The following is a 20,190-nucleotide window of genomic DNA, read 5'->3' as shown; positions in this document are numbered from 1 at the left end:
AGCCGGGAGACGCCGTTGCGCGGGGCCTGCGCTGATAACTAGTCTCCGTCCGCCCCGCCCCGCCCCGCCCGGCCCTACTCTCGAGCCGCCGGGTTCCAACGGCCCCCGCCGGGGCTCAGCGCGGCAAAGGCTTTGTCAGACGAGCCGGGTGGGACGTGGGTGCTTCTGCCCTTCCCCTGGATTGACCTGGAAGGAGGAGGCTGAGGCGAAGGAGCCGGTGTCGGGCTGCAGCGCACAGCCCGACCTTCTGTGCATTTCTCTGCCCCATTTCACTTTTGTGGAGCTTACTCCTAAGTAGGTGGGCGTAGGATCGTCGCCTTAGGAGGCTCCTCAAGACGCCGTGGCCGGGTGAGGACTTTATACAGTATAGCAAAAGGGATTCGGAGAGTTGTGCAGGCAAGAAGATGGCTAAAAAGACTGTGTGTGTTGATGGACTCCTGATGGGCACTTTGGAGCAGGGGTGCCTTAACTTTTTTCTTGGGAAGCATTAAAAACATGCCTTGCATTGGCTTCTTTTTCGGTGAAGGTGCTTGCTCAAATTAATTTTGTTATGAGACTGTCCCTGAAATATTTGGATGGTCATGGATGGCTCTGTTATATCCTAATGTCCTGGAACTTGCATGCTTTATTGGTGGCTAAGCGATTGGTTTTACAGCATTGCAAGGACTTGATATCTCCTCCAATAGTTCCTTGGTTGGAGAGCTTTCTTGTCATGCATCTCATGCATTTTGCCTGGAGATGCAAAAAGCACAACTATTCTGAGATCTGGGACCCCTCTTTAGAGCTGTTTGCCTGATATGCATGTCATATTGGCTTTGCCAGAGTCTACTCCCCTTTCCCCAACCTTTTCTGACTGCTTTGCTCCGGTTTTCCTTTTTGATTCTTGGTTTTGACCACATGTGCATGATTTGTATGCTTATTTTGCATTTTTCTGTTGTGAACAGCCCTAGGATCTTCACATGAAGGGAGGTATACAAATATAATAAATAATAATAATTTTGCAAAATGGTATTGTGAATTGACATGCTTTGCCATTGTGCTTACATTTCTCATTTACTGTTCGTGTTTAGCTTAATCTCTTGTCTCTGCCCTTTCAGATTAATACCCACCCTTCCCCACATTCCCATCATGGAGATGTATCATGTCTTGGAGATGATTGGCGAAGGCTCTTTTGGAAGAGTGTACAAAGGGCGTCGCAAATACAGTGCACAGGTAAGAGTACAAGGGAACAGGGGGATAGATCTCATCAACAGGCAAGAGAGTTAATTTAGGGAGAGTTGTTTCCAAAGATTGCTATATTAGAAGTCTGCTCCTGAGCCTGCAGTGGTCATTGTTTCACAATGAGTTTCTCAGGGACAGACAGAGGGGAAAGCAGTGTATGACACATTTCCAGCCTTTTAAAATAATAATAATAATAATAATAATAATATAATAATAATAATAATAATGATAATAATAATAATTTTTTGGCAGGTGGTGGCCTTGAAGTTTATCCCTAAAGTGGGTCGCTCGCAGAAAGAGCTGAAGAATTTGCAGCGAGAGATTGAGATCATGAGGGGGCTTCATCATCCCAACATTGTCCAGATGCTTGACAGTTTTGAAACTGATAAAGAGGTAAGGGACTTGCTGGGAGTCCTTTTTAAATGTGGGAGGTGAAGAAGAAAATGGTGTCTTCCTGGCTCTGTGGAAAATCCCCCAAGAAGCAGAAAGGCCTGAAAATGGCTACATTTTGTTTGATGAAATTTAGGTTATATGGTGTTCTCCAGATGTCTCAATGAGTACCTAGGAGGAGTGAACTAAAATTTATCCATTTTGGTAACAGCTATCTCAATTACACATCTTGTCTGTGGAAGTTTGGATTGCCACATCAAGCCTATTGGTTCATGAGGCTGCATCAGGCAATTAACCTGCCAAGTCCTATCAGCAGAATGACAATATCCAAAGAATGTCCCAACACACTTAGAGTTTGGAGCTCTCCATAGGGACCTTCATCAAATAAGAATGTGTTGGTAGCTGCTGCACACTCTTCTTTTGATGGTGGTTTCCTGTTGGCTTCAAACAGCACAGAGAGCTTAGTCATATTGTCATTCCCTACCCACAAGTGTCCCACCTTTGAAAATGTTCTCATTGGCATTCTTGTCTTGTTTATCTCCTTCAGGTTGTGGTAGTGACAGATTATGCTGAAGGGGAGCTTTTTCAGATCCTTGAGGATGATGGGAACTTGCCTGAGGAGCAGGTAACTATGACAAGAAGAGTGAGTGGGGATTCAGTGTGATGAATGACTCCAGGAATGGGAGAGTAGCTGGAGTGTGGGTAGGTGTCAGTCTCTGCTAGACCATAAACCCTCCAGCTGTGTACTTTGACATGAACCTGTTACATTTCCTGGAATAGTGACTGAGGTGCTTACAAGACAGTCCTAATCTTTAAAAAGATGATCTGAGAAACTGGAGACCCATCCCTCTGAATTTGATACCAGGGATGATATTAGAACAGCTTAAATCAAGGAAAGGTTTAAGGAAGTTGGTACTGTATGTCTTTTTGTTTATTAATTTTTTAAACCAATTTATATATTGCTCAAATTGGAATATCAAAAGTGGTGTATGGTACAATATAAAAACACAATAAACCATAAAACATTACATACTCAGTATAAAATTCACCATGATTATTAATAAGAAGATAGGAAGCTGCCTTGAGCCAAACCATTAGTCCATCTAGCTCAATTATGTTTGCTTTGACTGGCAGTGACTCTCCAGTGTTCTAGACAAGGGACATTGCCAGCCCTATCTAGAGATGCTGAGGATTGAACCTGGGACCTTCTGTATGCAAAGCTCTGCCACTGAGCTACAGCCCTTATCCTAAATAAATAAGAATATCTGGAGTCACACTTCAAGTGATGCCTGAGTGAACATATGTGTTTTGAACTAGCGTTGAATCTGGAGTCTAGCAGCAGATGGACATGATTGCAGTCTTCAAATACCTGAAGGGTACAGAGGCATTTAAATTGGACAAGAAAATTGGCTTCCAGGTGGAAAGATCAAAATTAGAAACTGAACTGTTAGAACCCAAAACTAAGAATTTGTCAAGAATGTATAACTTGCTGCTGAAATGGAATACTCAGGATGAAATGGTAAAATCGGCTATGATTAAATGGGCACAGGACGTTGGACATAACATTATGTTTGCTGACTGGGAACAGTTGTGGACCACAGGTATGAAATTTACGGCATGTAATGCCTTAAGAGAGAATATTATGAAAATGATATACAGGTGGTACATAACCCCAGTCAAGCTTGCAAAAATCTATCACTTGCCCGATAATAAATGTTGGAAATGTAAAGAAACTGAAGGTACATTTTTTCACCTTTGGTGGACGTGCCCAAAGATTAAGGCTTTCTGGGAAATGATATATAATGAATTAAAAAAGGTATTTAAATATACCTTCCCTAAGAAACCAGAGGCCTTTCTCCTGGGCATAGTCGGCCAAATGGTGTTAAAAAAGGATAGAACTTTCTTTATGTATGCAACAACAGCAGCAAGAATACTCATCGCAAAGTATTGGAAGACACAAGAACTTCCCACGCTGGAGGAATGGCAGATGAAATTGATGGACTATATGGAACTGGCGGAAATGACTGGCAGAATCCGTGACCAGGGAGAAGAGTTGGTGGAGGAAGATTGGAAGAAATTCAAAGATTATCTTCAGAAACATTGCAAAATTAAGGAATGTTAGAGTGATGTTGGATCGAAAATAAGTAGTTTCCAGCTGTACAGGTTAAAGTTATTGATAGACTAAGATTAAAGATTAGGATTAAAGATGTTTAAGGAATTGGAAATTTGGTTATATTAAGATTAAAGATTGGGATTAAAAAAGTGGAAAAGAAATTGCTGGACAAACAATTTGGACTGGAATACAAAAGAGGGAGGTATGAGGAAGTCCAGAAAATAAGTAAATTCAAAAACGGAAATGGAAAAGTGATATTGTTTTTAATTGTTCTGTTTCTTTCTAGTTGTTTTTTTTTGTATTTTGTTTTCTGTGTTTTCCTTTTCTTTTTGGATTATGTATTGTGTGTTTTTGTATTTATACTTTTATGTTTTTCTGTTTAACTTTTATTGAAATTTTAATAAAAATCATTAAAAAAAATAAAATACCTGAAGGGTACATAGAAGAGTGGAAATGCTTGCTCTCTGCTGCCCTCAAGGATAAAAATAGATCTAATTGTCTTAGGATAATACAAATAGATTTCTGTGTGTTGGGGAAGGACTTGTGATTCACAATTGAGGGGCATCAGCAAAGATAACAAAAGGAAATGGAAGTTTTGTGCTGGAGATGTGGAGCATCCCTACAGGATTAAATGGGCTTTGCAAAGTATCAGGGTTGTCATTTTCTTTCAGGTGCAAGATATTGCCTCTCAGTTGGTCTCGGCGCTCTATTATCTGCATTCCCACCGAATCTTGCACCGTGACATGAAACCCCAAAACATCCTTCTTGGGAAAGGAGGAGTGATCAAGCTCTGTGACTTTGGGTAGGTACGTTAAGAACTGATCTCCCCAACCAATCTCTGGTCTCATTACTGAAAGGTCTCAGTTGTCTTCTTTCTTTCCTGGGAAGGTTTGCCCGTGCAATGAGTATTCACACCATGGTGCTGACATCTATAAAAGGCACGCCACTGTATATGGCACCTGAGCTAGTGGAAGAGAAACCCTACGACCACACAGCTGACCTCTGGTCAGTGGGATGCATTCTGTATGAGCTGTGTGTGGGGACACCACCCTTCTACACCAACAGCATCTTCCAGTTGGTGAGCTTGATCATCAAGGACCCCATCAAGTGGCCAAAAAACATGAGCCCCAACTTCAAGGTAACTGTACTTAAATGCCTTCCCCACTCCATCCAGTGATCTCAGGGCAGGTTTAGATGCATTGCTTCTTTAGTCTCATTTTATCCACACACAAGAGCCCTGTAAGATAGATTGCCCTACTAAGGGCCATAAGAGATATATTTTGCTCTAGAAGCTTATACTTTTGGGTTTCCCATGACTCAAATTCAGCTATCTGTATCTCTGGCATTACACTGTATGTATCTGTGGTTTGAGTTTGTTCTCTCCTTAGAAGCTTGAACGCCTTAGATTTTGTTCACTCATGCCACTTGGCCTCTTTCACACTGTTGGTGTGTATGTCTGAAAGGTAGAAATGCAGCTTTTAAGTGCATTCTCCAATCCTTATCCTACCCCACTCCCTGTGGGGATTAGACTGAGATGAGTGTACTTGCTAAGGCAGGGATGCCCCCCAATAATTTTGACTGCATCAGCCACAGCCAGCATGGCCAGTGGTTAGGGAAATGTTGTCCACAATGTCTGAAGAACACCACATTGCTACATCTGTGCCAAGGAATGTAGCTCTGTGTGCAAACATGTTTTGGTAGTATTGGGGCCACCAGGTTTCTTTCTTAAGGCAGAATATACAGCCATGTTTGCAAGACTTTTTTCAGTAATCTTCAGAGCTAGAAACTTAAAAATGAAAAAAAATGGGAACATTCTGGAAAATGTGCTTTTTGTATGCATGGATTGAATAGACTCTTCCCACAGCGACCAAGAAATTTCATTGGTTCCAAGGTTTTCCTTGTTAAAATTAGCAGCTGGGGTTATAGACTATAAGTAGTGTGAGGACGTGCAAGTGACCATCTCTCATTACTGTGTAGAGCTTCTTGCAAGGCCTCTTGATGAAAGACCCTCGGCAGCGCCTGTCCTGGCCAGAGTTACTCTATCACCCCTTCATTGCAGGGCGGGTCACTGGTGAGTACCAGCTGCCATGCTTACTTGCAATTTCCCCCCATCTGGCTCCTGCATCTGCCTTTCCTTACAGAGCCCGATTCAAGAAAGCCCAGGCACCGACATGAACCTTCTCTTTTGCAGTGATTGATGACACAGCGGATCAAGGCATTACCAGCCCTTTCACCAGCAAACTGCCTCCTGAACTGCAGGCCCTGAAAGAGCAGCAAACACACTCGCTGGCCCCTCACAGTGGCCAGTCAAAGATCTTGAGGAAAGCACGGCAGAAGATGGCCCAGGAGGCTCGGAGAAAGGTGAGAGGCAGGTAGTACCATTGCTGGCAAGGCGACTTATGGTATGGTGGGGTCCGGTCCATTAGAATCATCCTGTGTTGCTTGACTTCTTACAGGAGATGGGGAAATCCAGGGCTTCGTTTAAGGAAGAAACCCCCAAGGGGGTCCAGAGCCACACACGCAAAGCCTGCCTTGCTCAGACAGATCCCAGGGAAGCGAATCGGGCAGCTCCTGGCACTGGAGAACAGAGGCACCCTAGCCTTGGAGGAAAGGGGATGGAGTGGGAGCAAAAGGAATCTTCCCCCACACCTCGGTGAGAAGAAGGAGTTTAAATGCCTTTATTTTGTTGGGAATGTGGTGTATGATACATGTGCAAGGGAAGTGTGGATCTAAAGCTGGCAGTACCAAACACCACACAGAATCAGAGTAAGGTCCAAATCTTTTACTGCTGTAGAAGTCATAGGCTCAGCAAAACAGCTCTGGACAAAGTTATACATAGAAACGTAAGTTCCAGCTTGCAGGATTTTCAGATAGAGATACTGTTGCTCTAAGTAATACCAAATGACCAAGACAACACTGGAAACAACTGAATTAGCTGACATATATATGTCCCAGCTTCTGCCAACCTAGCAGTTTGAAAGCATACCATTGTGAGTAGATAAATAGGTATCACTGTGGTGGGAAGGTAAATGGCATTTCTGTGCTCTCTGGCACTCTTCACGGTGTCCCGTTGCACCAGAAGCGATTTAGTCATGCTGGCCACATGACCTGGAAAGCTGTCTGCGGACAAACACTGGCTCTCTCGGCCTGAAAGCGAGATGAGTGCTACACTCCATAGTCGCTTTTGACTGGACTTAACCGTCCAGGGGTCCTTTACAAGAGAAAACCAAAGCTGGGGTGAGAACATTTCATTGCTGTGTAGCCTGCCTTCAGCCTCTCATCCCTCTTCTTCATGGACAGAGAGAATCGGATCACACAGGATTACGAACGGGAATTCCCAGAGCTGAGGCCAGAAAGTGGCAGAGCAGAAGCACGAGGCAGACGGAGCATTGACACTGTAGATCTGGAGACTGAGGTGAGCGCATGGCCAGGTACCACAGTCATTTGAATAGTTGCAAGGAAGTACTTTCTTGGCTTTCTGATGGTGGCAGTCCTCACTGACTCACTCTTGCCTCTTAGGAGTTGGATAGCGATGAGGAGTGGCAGCACTTGATAGATGCCACAGATCCTGCCCATGTGCAGCTGAGTGCCCCACTGAGCCTTCTGGGAGACCCTGCTTTTGTGCAGCGCATCCATGCCCGACTCAAGGATTCTGGTCGGCAGGTGAGTTGTAGGGAAGGGCTAAATACACACACACACACACACGGTATGTTTGCTGTATGCTGGGTATGTCCTTCAGAAGCTAAGCGAGATTTCCTACAGAGAGAAGAGGAAAGAAACTGGTGGAAACTCTCTTTCCTTGTTGAATTCCTTTGGTAGTTTTGGCCTTTCAGCTAGTACATGATGAGCCACATACATAGAGACTAGGGACAGCTTGGAAAGATGGAGACTCTTAAGAATTGACAGGGTATAGAGGTCTTATAAAAATGTGTGGATCCTAGAAAGGAAGCTGGGCATGTCATTAACTCTTTAGTTGGGAGCAACATCTCATGGATGAATTTTGGGATGGCGAGAGTGTGCTGTGATGCTGTTGAAGACAGAGTGACTGTGGAATCAGTAGTTTGTATGGTGTTTCCAGAGCACTTTAGGCATTGGTGTGGGGAAGGTCTCTGTTTCTGCCATGACTCTTACCCTGTATGGGGACGAGTTGTATGTCCTATGTACATTTACCCCTTTTCCTTATACAGGTGCTGGAGGGAATGCTGGAGGGAGCTTCCCATCTTCGCCCTGCCCTCCATGTTATTGGCAACTTGTTAAGTACCCGCTGTGACACAGAGCTGTTGTACAACTTCTGCAGTGACACAGGATTATCCCACTTCCTTGTGGAGTTAGCGGGAAGTATCCTAGAGAGTATCAACATCAAGCAGGTAGAGAAGAGGCATTCGCCAAAACAGGGGGTAGCGAACATGGTGCCCTCCAGATGCTTTGGACTACAACTCCCTCCCTCCCAGCATGGCCAATGGTCAGGGATGATGACCACATTATCTGGAGGACACCATGTCTGGTACTTGCATTTTGAAGAGTTAAAGCATCTAGGTGCATAGCAGGCTGTTATTTGGACCTTTTTCTTATTGGACTATAATCCAAACTAAGCATATAGTATTTGGATTATTTTTTTAAAAAAAAGAAGGTTCATTATGTAAAAGTATTTAACTTGCACAAGGTTAAAAGCACTGTTAGAGTGTTCTGCAGAATCTGGGATATTTTGACAAGAATCATAAGCAGCTAGGAAGAAGAGGAGGTATGAATGGCGGGCAAGGGGCTAGGAACTGAGGGCTTGGCTGAGTAACTTTATCACCTGATTGCTTGAAACCTCCAGGGTGTCTGACCTTACCACAGCTGATACCAGCATGTTTAACATATATGTGGATAACTCTGGGAACTAAAAACATTTATTGGTGAGATTATTTTAAAGCCTCATTCTGTGATCCCAAATTTTGTGCCGCATGGAGTTTACACTGTAATGGAAAAGTCTTTCCTCTACAGATTCTGTGCATCTGTACAAAGGTTAAATTTGGCACAGAATTCAACCCACTTTACTCAGAACTCTGTTAGTTTCCTCCTCCTCCCTTTCTTCTTACCTTGGCAGATGATTCTGGTAGTTCTTGATTACTGGTTCTTTCTATGGGGCACCCAACCAGTTGGAATCCAGCCCCAAGAACACATACCTCTCTCTCTATCCTACAGCAGCCCTGGTACATCACCCTACTGATAGACTTAATCACTGTCCTGTCAGCCTACTTTGCCAGTGATTTCAACCGACAGCAGAGTGGAAAGAAGCAAAGGTAAGACACTTTCATGGCAGATGAAATATGAAGGTGAATTATCCTATGTTGTCGGCAGTATGGGAGTAGGCAAAATTAAAGCACAGTGTGCATGAATACAGTAAATACCAAAAAGAAGCAGTTTCATTCCCCACTCTGATGCCTTGTGCCATTATTTAGTCTGAGAACTGGAAATGGCATATAATGTCCCTAGTTACCTGTCATCATACAGTTTCTGAGCATTACACAATTATACAGTACTGGCCAAAGAAAGGGAGAATCTGAGTGCCTGTGTTGAGCTCACTGCCATGTTTCAAGGCTAAGCTTCTATGTCGAACCTATAAACACAGATATTTCTCTAGTTTGCAGGCATTCCACAGTTCTGCCAGTCGCTTCCTTGCCCTGTTACCTGCACTGCTGGTTCAGCCCACAGACCAAGAGAGCAGGCTGCGAGAACAAAGCCTGATGGTAAGGGTCCCTTTGAAGCCTCCTATCTCCTGGTCTACTCATCTCCATCTTGTCTCAGTCTCTCTCCCTCTCCCTTCAGCATCCTTTTAATGTTTAATGCTCAATTTAATTTCATTAAATTTAATTTAAGGGAAACTATATTAAATTTAATTCAGTTTTCGTCTCAATTTAATGTTCACTTCTCCCTGCCTACCCCTGGAACCTGTGTGTTTTAAGGCTTGGGACAGAAATGGGTTCCAACCCAGAGTTTGACTTTTTCAAAGATGAGGAGCAGCTATTGTTCCTACATCCCAAAATATATAACATATTTGTAGTACATTCATTTCTGTGCCCTCTTTTGTCTTTGGCTACATACAGCATAGCATAGGGCTTCTGGAAGGTTGCCCAGAAGGGAATGCGGGCCTCAGGTTAAAAAAGTTTCCCCACTCTTGCTCTAGGCTCCCCACAACTCCCAGACCTATACTATCCTCACTGCAACAGCATCTCTTGTCTCTTATCCTTACAGTGCTTCATCCACTTGTGTGAGAGCATGGATTGTGCCTGCCCATCCATCTCCATTCCCTTTTACACCAGCTTGTTTGAGGAGCATCACCGCCTTCTGGATGTGCTCTGCCACGAGGCTAGCTGTAAGCAGCCAGCTCAGGAAGGTAACAAATGCTGTGGAGAATGTGCCCATCTGACTGCATTTTGGGATAATGCAAAATGCCTCCTGATTCCAGACTAAACATCTGAAAGAACTTTCTGACAGTAGGAGCTGTTCAACAGTGGAGTGGTCTCTCTTGGGAGGTTGTGGACTCTCCTTCCTTTGAAGTTTTTAAGCAGAGGTTGGATGGTCATCTGTCATGGATGCTTTAGTTGAGATTCCTGTATTGCAGAGGGTTGGACTAGATGAACCTTGGGGTCCCTTCCAACTCTACGATTCTATGAAAAGAGGCCTTTTCAGTGGTGGCTGCCTAATTATGGAGTGCTCTGCCCAGAGAGGCAAGCCTAGTGTCATCTCTATTTTTATGCACTAGGCAAAAGTGTTTCTTTTACCCAGGCTTTTCACTCTTAATTTGATGGTTTAAAGGTAGGATGGATGTAGTAGACCTCCCTTTTATATGGAGGATGCATTTGGGTCCACTTTGAGCAAAAAAGTGACAAATAAAAGTAGACAATAATAGATAATATCACTGTAAGTGGCATTTCTGTTCCACTTCCAGTTGGTGTATTTAACCTTCTTGGTGTATTCTGTTTGCTCCCCAACCCCCAACAGTGTTCCCCAAAGAAGCAAAGGCAGTGCAAGAGTGGAGTGAACACTTGGCAGTTGCCTCTACTGCAGCCCTAGCTGCATCCTGCGGCATCCCAGGAGGGCACAGCACATGTCATAAGGCCAAAAAGCAGGTGGGAGTCTTATTGGCATTTATGTTTCTGAGAAGTTGGCTATATTGCTCCCTCAAGTGGTGGAAACTGATAATGGTGTTAGCACTGAAGGCAAGGGATTTCCATTGCAGATCTCTCAGCACGTAGCCCAGAAGCTCATTGAGAAAGATAATGACCTGCTTCCAAGTCTTCTCTCAGGAATTGAGCGCTCTGCCTCTTCTCTTAATGGGATGAAGGTAACGCGTCTCCCCATGTTCCCTTTGCTTCTCTGGGAGTCGGGGAACTGGTGCCCAGGGCATCTTATCCTTGGAGGCAACATGCCTTAATGCATTCCCTTTTCCCTCCTCACTTGGGAAGAAAGTGGTGATGTCTCAGTGGTCTGATATTGCTTTGCATTTCCATCACCCAGGTCCTGTATGCCTGTTGCCATGTCAGTCTGACTCTGTGCCATCGCTTAGCAACACCAGAAAGGCTGAGCTCCCTGATTTGTGCCCTGCAAGGCAAGGTATTTTTTTATTCTGAAACTGAAAGAGAACTGCCTCATCATGAGCACATGCAAAGTCTCAGCCCTAAGAAGGTGGGGTGGGGGAGAAAGGAAGCTGCCTCTTACCAGGTCAAACTATTTTTCCATCTGATATTGTCCACTCTGACTGGAAGTGTCTTTCCCTGGTCTCAGTCAGGGGGTCTTTCTCGTCAACCTGCTCCCTGATCCTTATTTAATCAGAGATGCTGGGGTTTGAGAGTTAATGAGCAAGGAACTGGAAACTGTATCAGGGAAAGGATGGTGTGGAAACAGGAGAGGCGTTCCAACATGATTGGCATGGGCAGGGGACGGGCGCTGAGATAACCATGGTTTTAGAGCAAAACATTGTGAGAGGAACATTGGGTAGCTTCTCTTAGGAGTGGATATGGGATGGAAAGGTGATGGTTTATGGGGCCAGTGTTTCAGGACTGAGCCTTGTCTCTTTGAAAGGTCCCACTGACTGAAGTGGCACAGGTACAGGCAGCTGAAGCCTCACTGAGACTCTTCTCCCTCCTGCTCCTCCAGCTACAGATCCTCCCACCTCAGTAAGTGTTGTTGCTTTGGCACCGTTCATATTCTTGCCTTGACTGCTTGGGAACAAGGGAAAGGGCTCGCAGAGACTTAACTTGAGTTGTGTGGATTGGCAAGAAGTGGATTGGCAAGAAGTAAGGAGAGTCAGTGCTAAAATGGGGAGGCGCTTGACACAACCCTGGTTTTGAGGGATATGCCCCATCGCAAAACGTGCCAGTCCAAGAAATGTTTTGCAGGAAGATGTACAATGGTGCTTTACTGTGCTCTGTAAGCAGATACATCCCTCCCACTACACTCTTTTAATGTTTGCTGTAGCTGTCCTAAACTCAGGAGCAGCTTGCCCAAAGTGGGGCCCAGTAGCAATAGCCTCCCAGCTATTTACACAGAGTATGCATAAGGAGAGAGCTGGCACCTGTGTTAAGGACTAGACTTCTGGTGACTGTAAGCCGTGCTGAACTGATGGTTTCTTAGTCTGAAGCAGAAAGTACCCAGCAGTGAGCAACAATGCTGCCAAGAAGTTTTTTTTATATATTTAGAAAATGAAATTACTGGTTTTTAGGATTCCCCTGAAGCTGCTACATAACATAACCACATTTTTTGAGCCACAGTGCAGCCCCAGCCTTAGTTTTCGGCTGCCGTTCCTTTTCCAGGCACACACTTAAGTGTCTGGCAAGTATTGCTAGCTTTGAAGATGAGGGCCTTGGCATCCGTTGCTTCATCCTTCTAATGCTGCTATTTCTTTGATTGTGGTTTAGGTCTGAAATAGTGCTGAAGGAAGCCATGGCTCTTTTCAACCATGCAACAGCTACCTCTGTTCTAGTGAGTAATCTCTACTCCAGGGTAGAGTTTAGAACTGTCTATATAGATTCTTTTACCCCATATGTGTAATCTGATTGTCAGTAGCCCCAGCTTTAGGTTTGTACTCACGAGAAACTCTTCCACACTGCACCCGATGGCGAGTGATGGATTCTCACTAAGGTCAAGGAAAGGACCAAACAGTTATCTTCCTTCACACAGTTGGAGGTATTGTAGACAGAGCTTCACAAGCTGTGAAAAAGAGGTATCCCACTGTTCCCACAAATGTGTACTAGATACTTCTGGACTGCAAAGAAATGGTCTGCCTGTTACCCTGTCATACCAGAGGTATCGGAGTTGGACTTCTGTAGACTATGAAGGAGAAAGCAGCATTGCCATTCCTGCGGGGAGTCTAATAACTAGATTTGCATCCAGTTCAAGTAAAGAAGGCATTCTGGCCATTCCTGCACACAGAGGGGTCTCTCTGTCTTATGCAGAGTGCTGCAGGATTGCTGCTGACATGCTTCATTCAAAATGGCGCTGCTGTGATGATCAGGCAAGAGGAAGCTATGGCCATTATAGCTACTGTATTCACAGAACCTGCGGAGGTAAGAAACCAGCTCCAGACAGACAGGGGCAAATCAGGACACATAAGCCACTGGCTGGGTCATGCTTGTCATGCCATATAGTGGTTGACTTTGAGGTCACTGTCTCAGGTCTAGTCCTTTCTCTTGGTGTCTTTCAGCTATGCCTGCCACCTCCCATGGGAGCTGGCTTCTATGATGGGCTCCTGCTCTTGATGCTGCAGCTATTAAGCCAGGTATGACTTCATGCCCCACCAAGCAGCTTCCTTGCATTCTCTTGAGCAGCATTGGCCAACCTGGTGACCTCCAGATGTTGCTAGATTGTAGCTCCCATCAGCCCCAGCCAGCATGTGGTCCAACAGACAGTTATGGTCTAACATCTGGGGGCACCTAGTTGGCAAAGGCTGCTCAAGAGGATGTACACAAATGATCCAGGAGGTATTAGGGAAAGTATTTACTGTTAGGTGAAGCAGAATGGGGTAGGGTAAGAAATGGCTTGCTTAATTCTGCCAAGGCCATGTGTAGCCCCTCAGCTCTTGGCAGTAGGGAACTGGCTCTCATCCAGGTGCTGTCCTGTCTGTTCATGGACTTCCTTGGAGGTTGCCCTATCCACAACTGGAAGGGCCACTTTGGGTCAAAGGACGGAGCAGCCTTCCCCAACCTGGCATCCTCAATGTTTTGGGCCACAATTGCCATCACCCCAACCATTTTCTAATCTACACTTAACTGGGGCTGATGGGAGGTGGAGTTCCAAACATCTGGAGGGCACCAGGTTGGGTAACACTGAGATAAAGACAGCAGTCTAGAACTGGACCTAAACAACTCAGTTTGCTAACATAGTTATACAGATATGATAATTTCCAAGCATATTTTCTGGCTAGGTGGCTCAGTTCTTTCTATAGAATTTGAAAGTTTAAAAAAATACTGATGAGGACATTGCACTATTCTTATATACAATTTGCTGTGTATGTATATTTGTGTCCGTGAAGAAACTCCAGCCAAATTCTCACCTATAGCCACCTGCATATTACCACATTGTTTTCCCCCTCTTATGGACTAGAAGTTTGCTTCCACCCAATTAAAATATATTATGATAGCTAAAATGTAATAAAAGCAGAGTCTTAGGATTCTGCAGGACTGGCCCTGTTCCATCTTTGAAAATATATGTTGCAGTTGGTGGTGATGAAGACCTTAAATTCCCTAGCAAAATGGGGAGGGCAGTTAAGTCCCTGCCCTTTCTGGGCATATCAGCTGAGTTATGTGCAGCAATTCCTCTTAGTGGACGCCCAGCTTCCTGCTTTTTAGATACAGGTGGGAAGAGAGGTCCAGTCAGAAAGGGTTTAGGTCTGTCAGGCTACAGAGGGAGCATCCACGGAATTAAGGTGTCTCCGATGAGCCAAATCCCTGAGCTGCAATGCAGAATAGGGTGTTTAGGCTCCCATCTCACTGCTCTGGGGCTTGTTCCTCTTCTGTCAGGGAGATGCAGCAGTAGTGCGGGAGTTTGCTACCTCCGAACTCTGGGGCATTGTGTGGCATCGCTTTGCCATGGTGCTCCACTTGACTTCTCAGGAGCCAGTGATGGAAGGAGACACCCCGAGAGCTGGCCAGCAGGCACCAGAGCCATACTGGAACCTCGTCTCACCACAAGGTACAAAGTGGCTTTCCTTTAGTAAGAACCACCCCAAATTGCCTCTTGGGCGTCTCCTCTTGCTATTTGCGTGTCAGAAGACAGAGCTGAGGAGGTTTGTCTTGGTGAGGCTGTATATAAGGATGCTCACAGTCTTTCCATGGTGCCAGGCCTGGTTCTGGCAGTCACCTCTCCGATTGGGAAAGGCAAGGGGACATTGAATAGGTGGCTAAGGGGTACTCACTCGTACTTTCCCTGCTGTAGGAACCTTGCTCTTCCTCAGCTTAGCCCTCTTCATCTTCACACGAGAGCCTCACCAGTGCCTTCTCCAGCTGGGCCAGCCCAATGGGGTCATGATGGCAACCCTGAGCAAGCTGCTTGAACCTGACTTCCTGACTTACTTGGCACAAACGTGAGTGATAAATCTGGGGCTGAGCTATAGAAGGAAGTAAACTAAATGCTGCTAGAGTGGGACAAGGGCAGGGGGCTGCTGCATAGAAACATACTTGTCATTTACCCAAACACAGCACAGCAATACAGTCTCCCCCAACCCTGATTTTGGTCTAGCTCCTCCCCTTCTTACCAACTTCCATTTTCAGCAAGAAAGCTGCCCCAAGACGCAGAAGTGGATGATATGCAACCTTCTGTGTTCCTATGTTCAATCTCAGGAATGTTCCAGATACATGCAGCTGAATATGGCTTTCTAACAACCTTTGTTTTTATATTAAAGATGAAGTTTTTAGGATTATACTTATCCATAAAGGTTTTTATTGAGCAGGCCATTGGATTAGATTAGATTAGAAAGAGGCACTAGTTGTGCTCTGCATATCTCCCAAACTCTCCTCAGTTTCAGCTTCTTATTATAGCATCCCTATGTAAACCTTATTCCTTGCCCTTTTCCAAACTTCGCCAATGTATTTGATTCCTAATTCCAAAAATTACAGTCAAAATAAGGTGTGCACATTAAGCCTATTTCTGCTTTGGTATAACACAAAAAAGTTAAAGGACCCCTGACAGTTAAGTTCAGTCGTGAACGACTCTGGGGTTGCGGCGCTCATCTCACTTTAGTGGCCGAGGGAGCCAACAGTTTTTCTGGGTCATGTGGCCAGCATGACTAAGCCGCTTCTGGCAAAACCAGAGCAGCGCATGGAAACGCTGTTTACCTTCCCACCAGAGTGGTACCTATGTATCTACTTGCACTTTGATGTGCTTTCGAACTGCTAGGTTGGCAGGAGCTGGGACCGAGCAATGGGAGCTCACCTCATTGCGGGGATTCGAACCACCGGCCTTCTGATCAGCAAGCCCTAGGCTCAGTGGTTTAGACCACAGCACCACCCATGTCCCGCTTGGTGTAACATAGCTATAAAAGAGCATATTTGCTTCTTTTATAAAAAACAGTGATTTGGCTCAGAGCGATTAACTTTTTGTTCAAGACATCCCTTAAAACCAGCATGTAATGACTGAAGGCCAGGGCAGGGCAGATGGAATATAGAATGTTGCCTTATACCAAGTTAGACTATTAGTCTACCTCATTTTCATTTATTGTCTACACTTGACAGATAAGAGGCTCTCCAGGGTTTCAGACCGGAGTCTGGAGCTTACTATTGCAGCCCAAATATACTTACAGCTGGAAGTTAACACCTCACTTTGACGGCTTTCTTCCCTCTTCCAGGCAGATGCAAGAGGATGGTGACCCAGAGCTGGTATCAGCTGTTGTGCTCCAAATTTGCCAGCTGTTCTGTTTCCCCTTTGCTCTGGACATGGACCCTGAAACTTTAGAGCTTATTACAACAGGTCTAAGGGACTCTGAAATCCCTGCACAGTTACTCCAGGTAAACCTTTTCTCATGTTGGTCGTCTAAGCACTAGATGCAGACTCTGCCTTAGCCAGACCAGTTGCCCTGCTCCACACAAAGCAATGCCTTTCATTCTGATTCATGGTGGTTGTGCTTATGTGGATGCACTCAAAAAACTGCTTTTCATAAAACAAGGCACCAAATGCCTTTTTTGAAGGGGGTTGTAGGCTGGGGAAGGGATGGAAATGCCAGTCTCATAAAGACATAAGGGAATTTTTACCCTTTATGGGAAACATTTTTAAAATGATAAAGGTTCAGAGTTATGTCCAACAAAGTTGTCCAGTTTGTGGAAAGACTACAAATAGATTTTGTGGCTAGGGTGAGGAAAGTAAGATCCATAGCATAAGCAGAAGTCTTTGCACAAACACAACTTTGTTGGTGCCAACTTCATACTGGTATGCACACTTTGAGACACTATTCTGCTTTTGCTTTCTTTGTAGGCCTGCATTCACCACCTTCCCTTCTCAGAGACAGAGTTGCCATTGAGTCTCCTGTGCCACTTGGTGCTGAGCGACGAGGGAGTCATTGAGCAGGTGGTGGGGGTGGCTGCCTCAAAGCATGCTGTTGCCTTCTTGTCTGCCATTTTGCTATCAGACCAAGTAGCCCTTACTGCAGACTTGCTCTCTCTGCTCACCCACATAGCCCGGGCCAGTCCAGCTCACTTGCCTTTCCTACAGAGACTCCTATGTGGTTCAGACTCTGCTTCCCAACCACTGAGCCACCTGCTGTGCCACCAAGAATGCCCGGTTCGTGCCAAAACTTGCAGCCTTTTGGGGAACTTGCTGCGCCACAGACAGGGGTTTCCTCAGGTTCTGCAGGACCAGATTGGGCTGCTGGAACATCTGCTGGAACGCCTTTCAGATGAGGACGAACATGTGCGACGCTCAGCCAGCTTTGCTGTTGGCAATGCAGCCTACCAGGCTGGCCCTCTTACTCCAGCCCTCAGCAAAGCAGTCCCTTGGGTTGTTCAGCTCCTGAGTGATCCGCAAGCCAAGACCCGCTGTAATGCGGCTTCAGCACTGGGCAACTTGGGCCGCCAGTCGGTGGAACTGGAGGATTTGCTGATCCAGAGCAGGGTACCTGGTCGTCTATTGGATGTGGCCTGCCATGATTCGCAACCAGCTGTGCAAGAGGCAGCACTCATTGCTCTTCGATCTATTGGCCAGCAGCCCAGGATCCACCAGGTATTAGTTCAGCAACTGTGGAGGGAAAAGACTCGGCCAGCTGAGGGCAGGCCCTAATAAACCAGCAGTCAGATTTATTGTGCTTCAGTTAATTCCTGACAATGCATAATGGAAGCCTTATTGCAAGGTTACCTGCCATGGTTGTTGAGGATAATGAAGCTTTGCTTGCTGGTCAAGAATTGAGGTTTGTACATTGGGGCAAAAAATATATGACATTGGTAGGTTCTTGTTGGCGGGGGGCGGGGCGGGCTTGAGAGTTCATTGCTGCTATTAGCTGCCATATTCTCTTGACCCTTCCTTTCTATGAGAGAAGCACTTTCCAAACAGTCAGTGTGTGATACCTGACTTGCTTTGCCATCTTAATAAGCAGTTATCAATATAACTCAACCTGTTCCATTCTTTCAAAAACAGTTGCACATAAGTGAGCTCCAAACTATCCCACCACTGGATTCTCAAGGAATAGATGTTTTTTCCATGTTAACTTTCTGTTGGTTCCAAGTGTCTCTGAGCTTATATTAGGTCACCCACCAGTAGATCTCATTCTTCCTTTACCTAGTTACAATCATCACTTTTTATGTGTAAGGGTGGTATCCAATGCACTTGCTCTGTTAGTGCAAGGATTGGCATTTGTGCAATGGAACTCTCCTTGATTCTTGTGCACCTCAAACCTTCCCCAAATTTGCTTTGGATGGCTGTGGAAGTCCCGTAACAGACTTAGAGGGTATGCAGGGAGGAAGGGGAGTTACTTTGCACAGCCAAAAGGCCTTGCACCGACAGTACACTGAATACAACCCTAAGTTGCTAGTCCCCTTTCTATGAAAACATGACTGTGTTCCCCAAGAATCATAGAATTATAAAGTTGGAAGGGTTCCTGAGGGCCATCTAGCCCAACCCCCTACAATGCAGGAATCTCAACTAGATTGTATGTGACAAGTGGCCATCCAACCTCCGTTTAACAACTTCCAAGGAAGGAGAGTCCAACACCTCTCATGGGAGTCTGTTCGTTCCATTATTGAACAGCTCTGTCAGAATGACATCTTTCTCAGTACCAGACGTTGAAGATATACTGGAGTTATGAGGCTCTCTATAGAATCCTATTGCTGTGTTATTCACATTGAAGGAGTTACCATGTAATTACTCAAAAGGGGGCCTTGTTTTCAGTCCCATCCCCCAAATAACATATTCCTCAATCAGCTGTGCATTACTTGCAGTAGATGGAAGTCCCAACACAGTGTCCTGATAATGCGGAAGTGATGTTAGAGGCAGGATTAAAAACACAGGCCTTCTCTAAGTAATTGTGGTAATGCCCTACATAGTTTAGCACAATAGGCTATGTCAGGGCACAATATATATCTGTCCCAATCTCCTTTCCAGGTGCTGGTGTCACTCGGAGCAAGTGAAAAGTTGGAAGCACTTTCATGTAACAAACCTCAGACTAGTGCTTACAGCAGCCCACGGCCCTCATCATCAAGGCATTGTAAAAAATTGATCCACCTCCTGCAGCCTGCACACAGTGCCTAAGAATTCAAGAGGGTTCCAACGTGCTCTTCCTTCCAAACACCAGAGGTTTGGAGAACCATGGAGCTGAAATATCATTGCAGCTACTGTCTTGGAGTGGCCTTCAATATGCCAAAATGTCAAGAGCGCGCTAGTCTTTCTAGCTGAAGTTGGAAGTAGAACTCTGTTTTACATCATCTGAACAGAGGTACCACAGTCCGCTGTTCAGTAAGGACACCATCCAAGCACCATTTTCTTGCTATGAACCATCCATGGAAAAAGCCAAGCTGCTGTGTTCTCCTATCTAAACAAGACGTGTAGCTCATGTGTAGCAAAAACCCTAGCTCAGTGCACTCTACATTAAGTGCCTTGGGATACTGGTCTTTGTTTTTTCTTTTTTTCTGAGAATTTCTTCCTTTCCCTTTGAAGAAGAGTGGACAGCCACAAGTCACCAAGCATTCCTACTTAAAAGCAGAAAAGAGAACAGTGGCATTGCTGGCCAGAATAAAGTAGTACCTCTTTTGCTTTGACTTTTGCAGGTTAAGTTGTGGGTCAGAAGGCCGGAAGCATTTTCAGTTTTTGATAGGAGTTATAGTATGCCCCCTGGAGCCTCTGGATCAACTAATGGATTGCATCCATTATTTGTTTTAGTATTTCTTTGACTAGGACCCTGACCCAGTTGGTCTCTTGTTTTTTTTATATTTAATAATGTGCTTTTGTAATAAACCTGGTTTGTTTTCTCACATGTTCCTCCATATGGATGTAGCCTAGAGGCA

At 45.2% G+C, this 20,190-nt stretch overlaps 1 protein-coding gene across 2 annotated transcripts; it reads left to right on the top strand.

Moving 5' to 3' along the window:
• Positions 1–85: 85 nt before the first annotated feature.
• Positions 86–20,157, top strand: STK36 (serine/threonine kinase 36). 2 transcript variants are annotated; one of them, XM_080976437.1, is made up of 27 exons: positions 86–294; positions 1,098–1,212; positions 1,474–1,614; positions 2,159–2,236; positions 4,396–4,526; positions 4,613–4,862; positions 5,702–5,795; positions 5,916–6,085; positions 6,181–6,377; positions 7,025–7,139; positions 7,244–7,387; positions 7,912–8,091; positions 8,912–9,009; positions 9,351–9,456; positions 9,962–10,103; positions 10,712–10,839; positions 10,950–11,054; positions 11,228–11,323; positions 11,792–11,886; positions 12,628–12,691; positions 13,165–13,275; positions 13,413–13,487; positions 14,728–14,899; positions 15,143–15,290; positions 16,551–16,710; positions 17,174–17,917; positions 19,292–20,157. In XM_080976437.1, the coding sequence occupies exons 2-27, from the start codon at positions 1,129–1,131 to the stop codon at positions 19,436–19,438; spliced, it is 3,975 nt and encodes a 1,324-aa protein (XP_080832563.1). In that variant the 5' UTR covers positions 86–294; positions 1,098–1,128; the 3' UTR covers positions 19,439–20,157. The 2 variants fall into 2 exon arrangements, with proteins under 2 accessions (XP_080832563.1, XP_080832562.1); XM_080976436.1 differs by having other exon boundaries at positions 86–348.
• Positions 20,158–20,190: the final 33 nt, after the last annotated feature.

The sequence above is a fragment of the Podarcis pityusensis genome (assembly GCF_964106645.2).
Source record: "Podarcis pityusensis genome assembly, chromosome: 1".
NCBI lineage: Eukaryota > Metazoa > Chordata > Lepidosauria > Squamata > Lacertidae > Podarcis > Podarcis pityusensis.
Note: the sequence above shows the minus strand (reverse complement) of the source record. Positions and strands in the feature narration are given on the sequence as shown.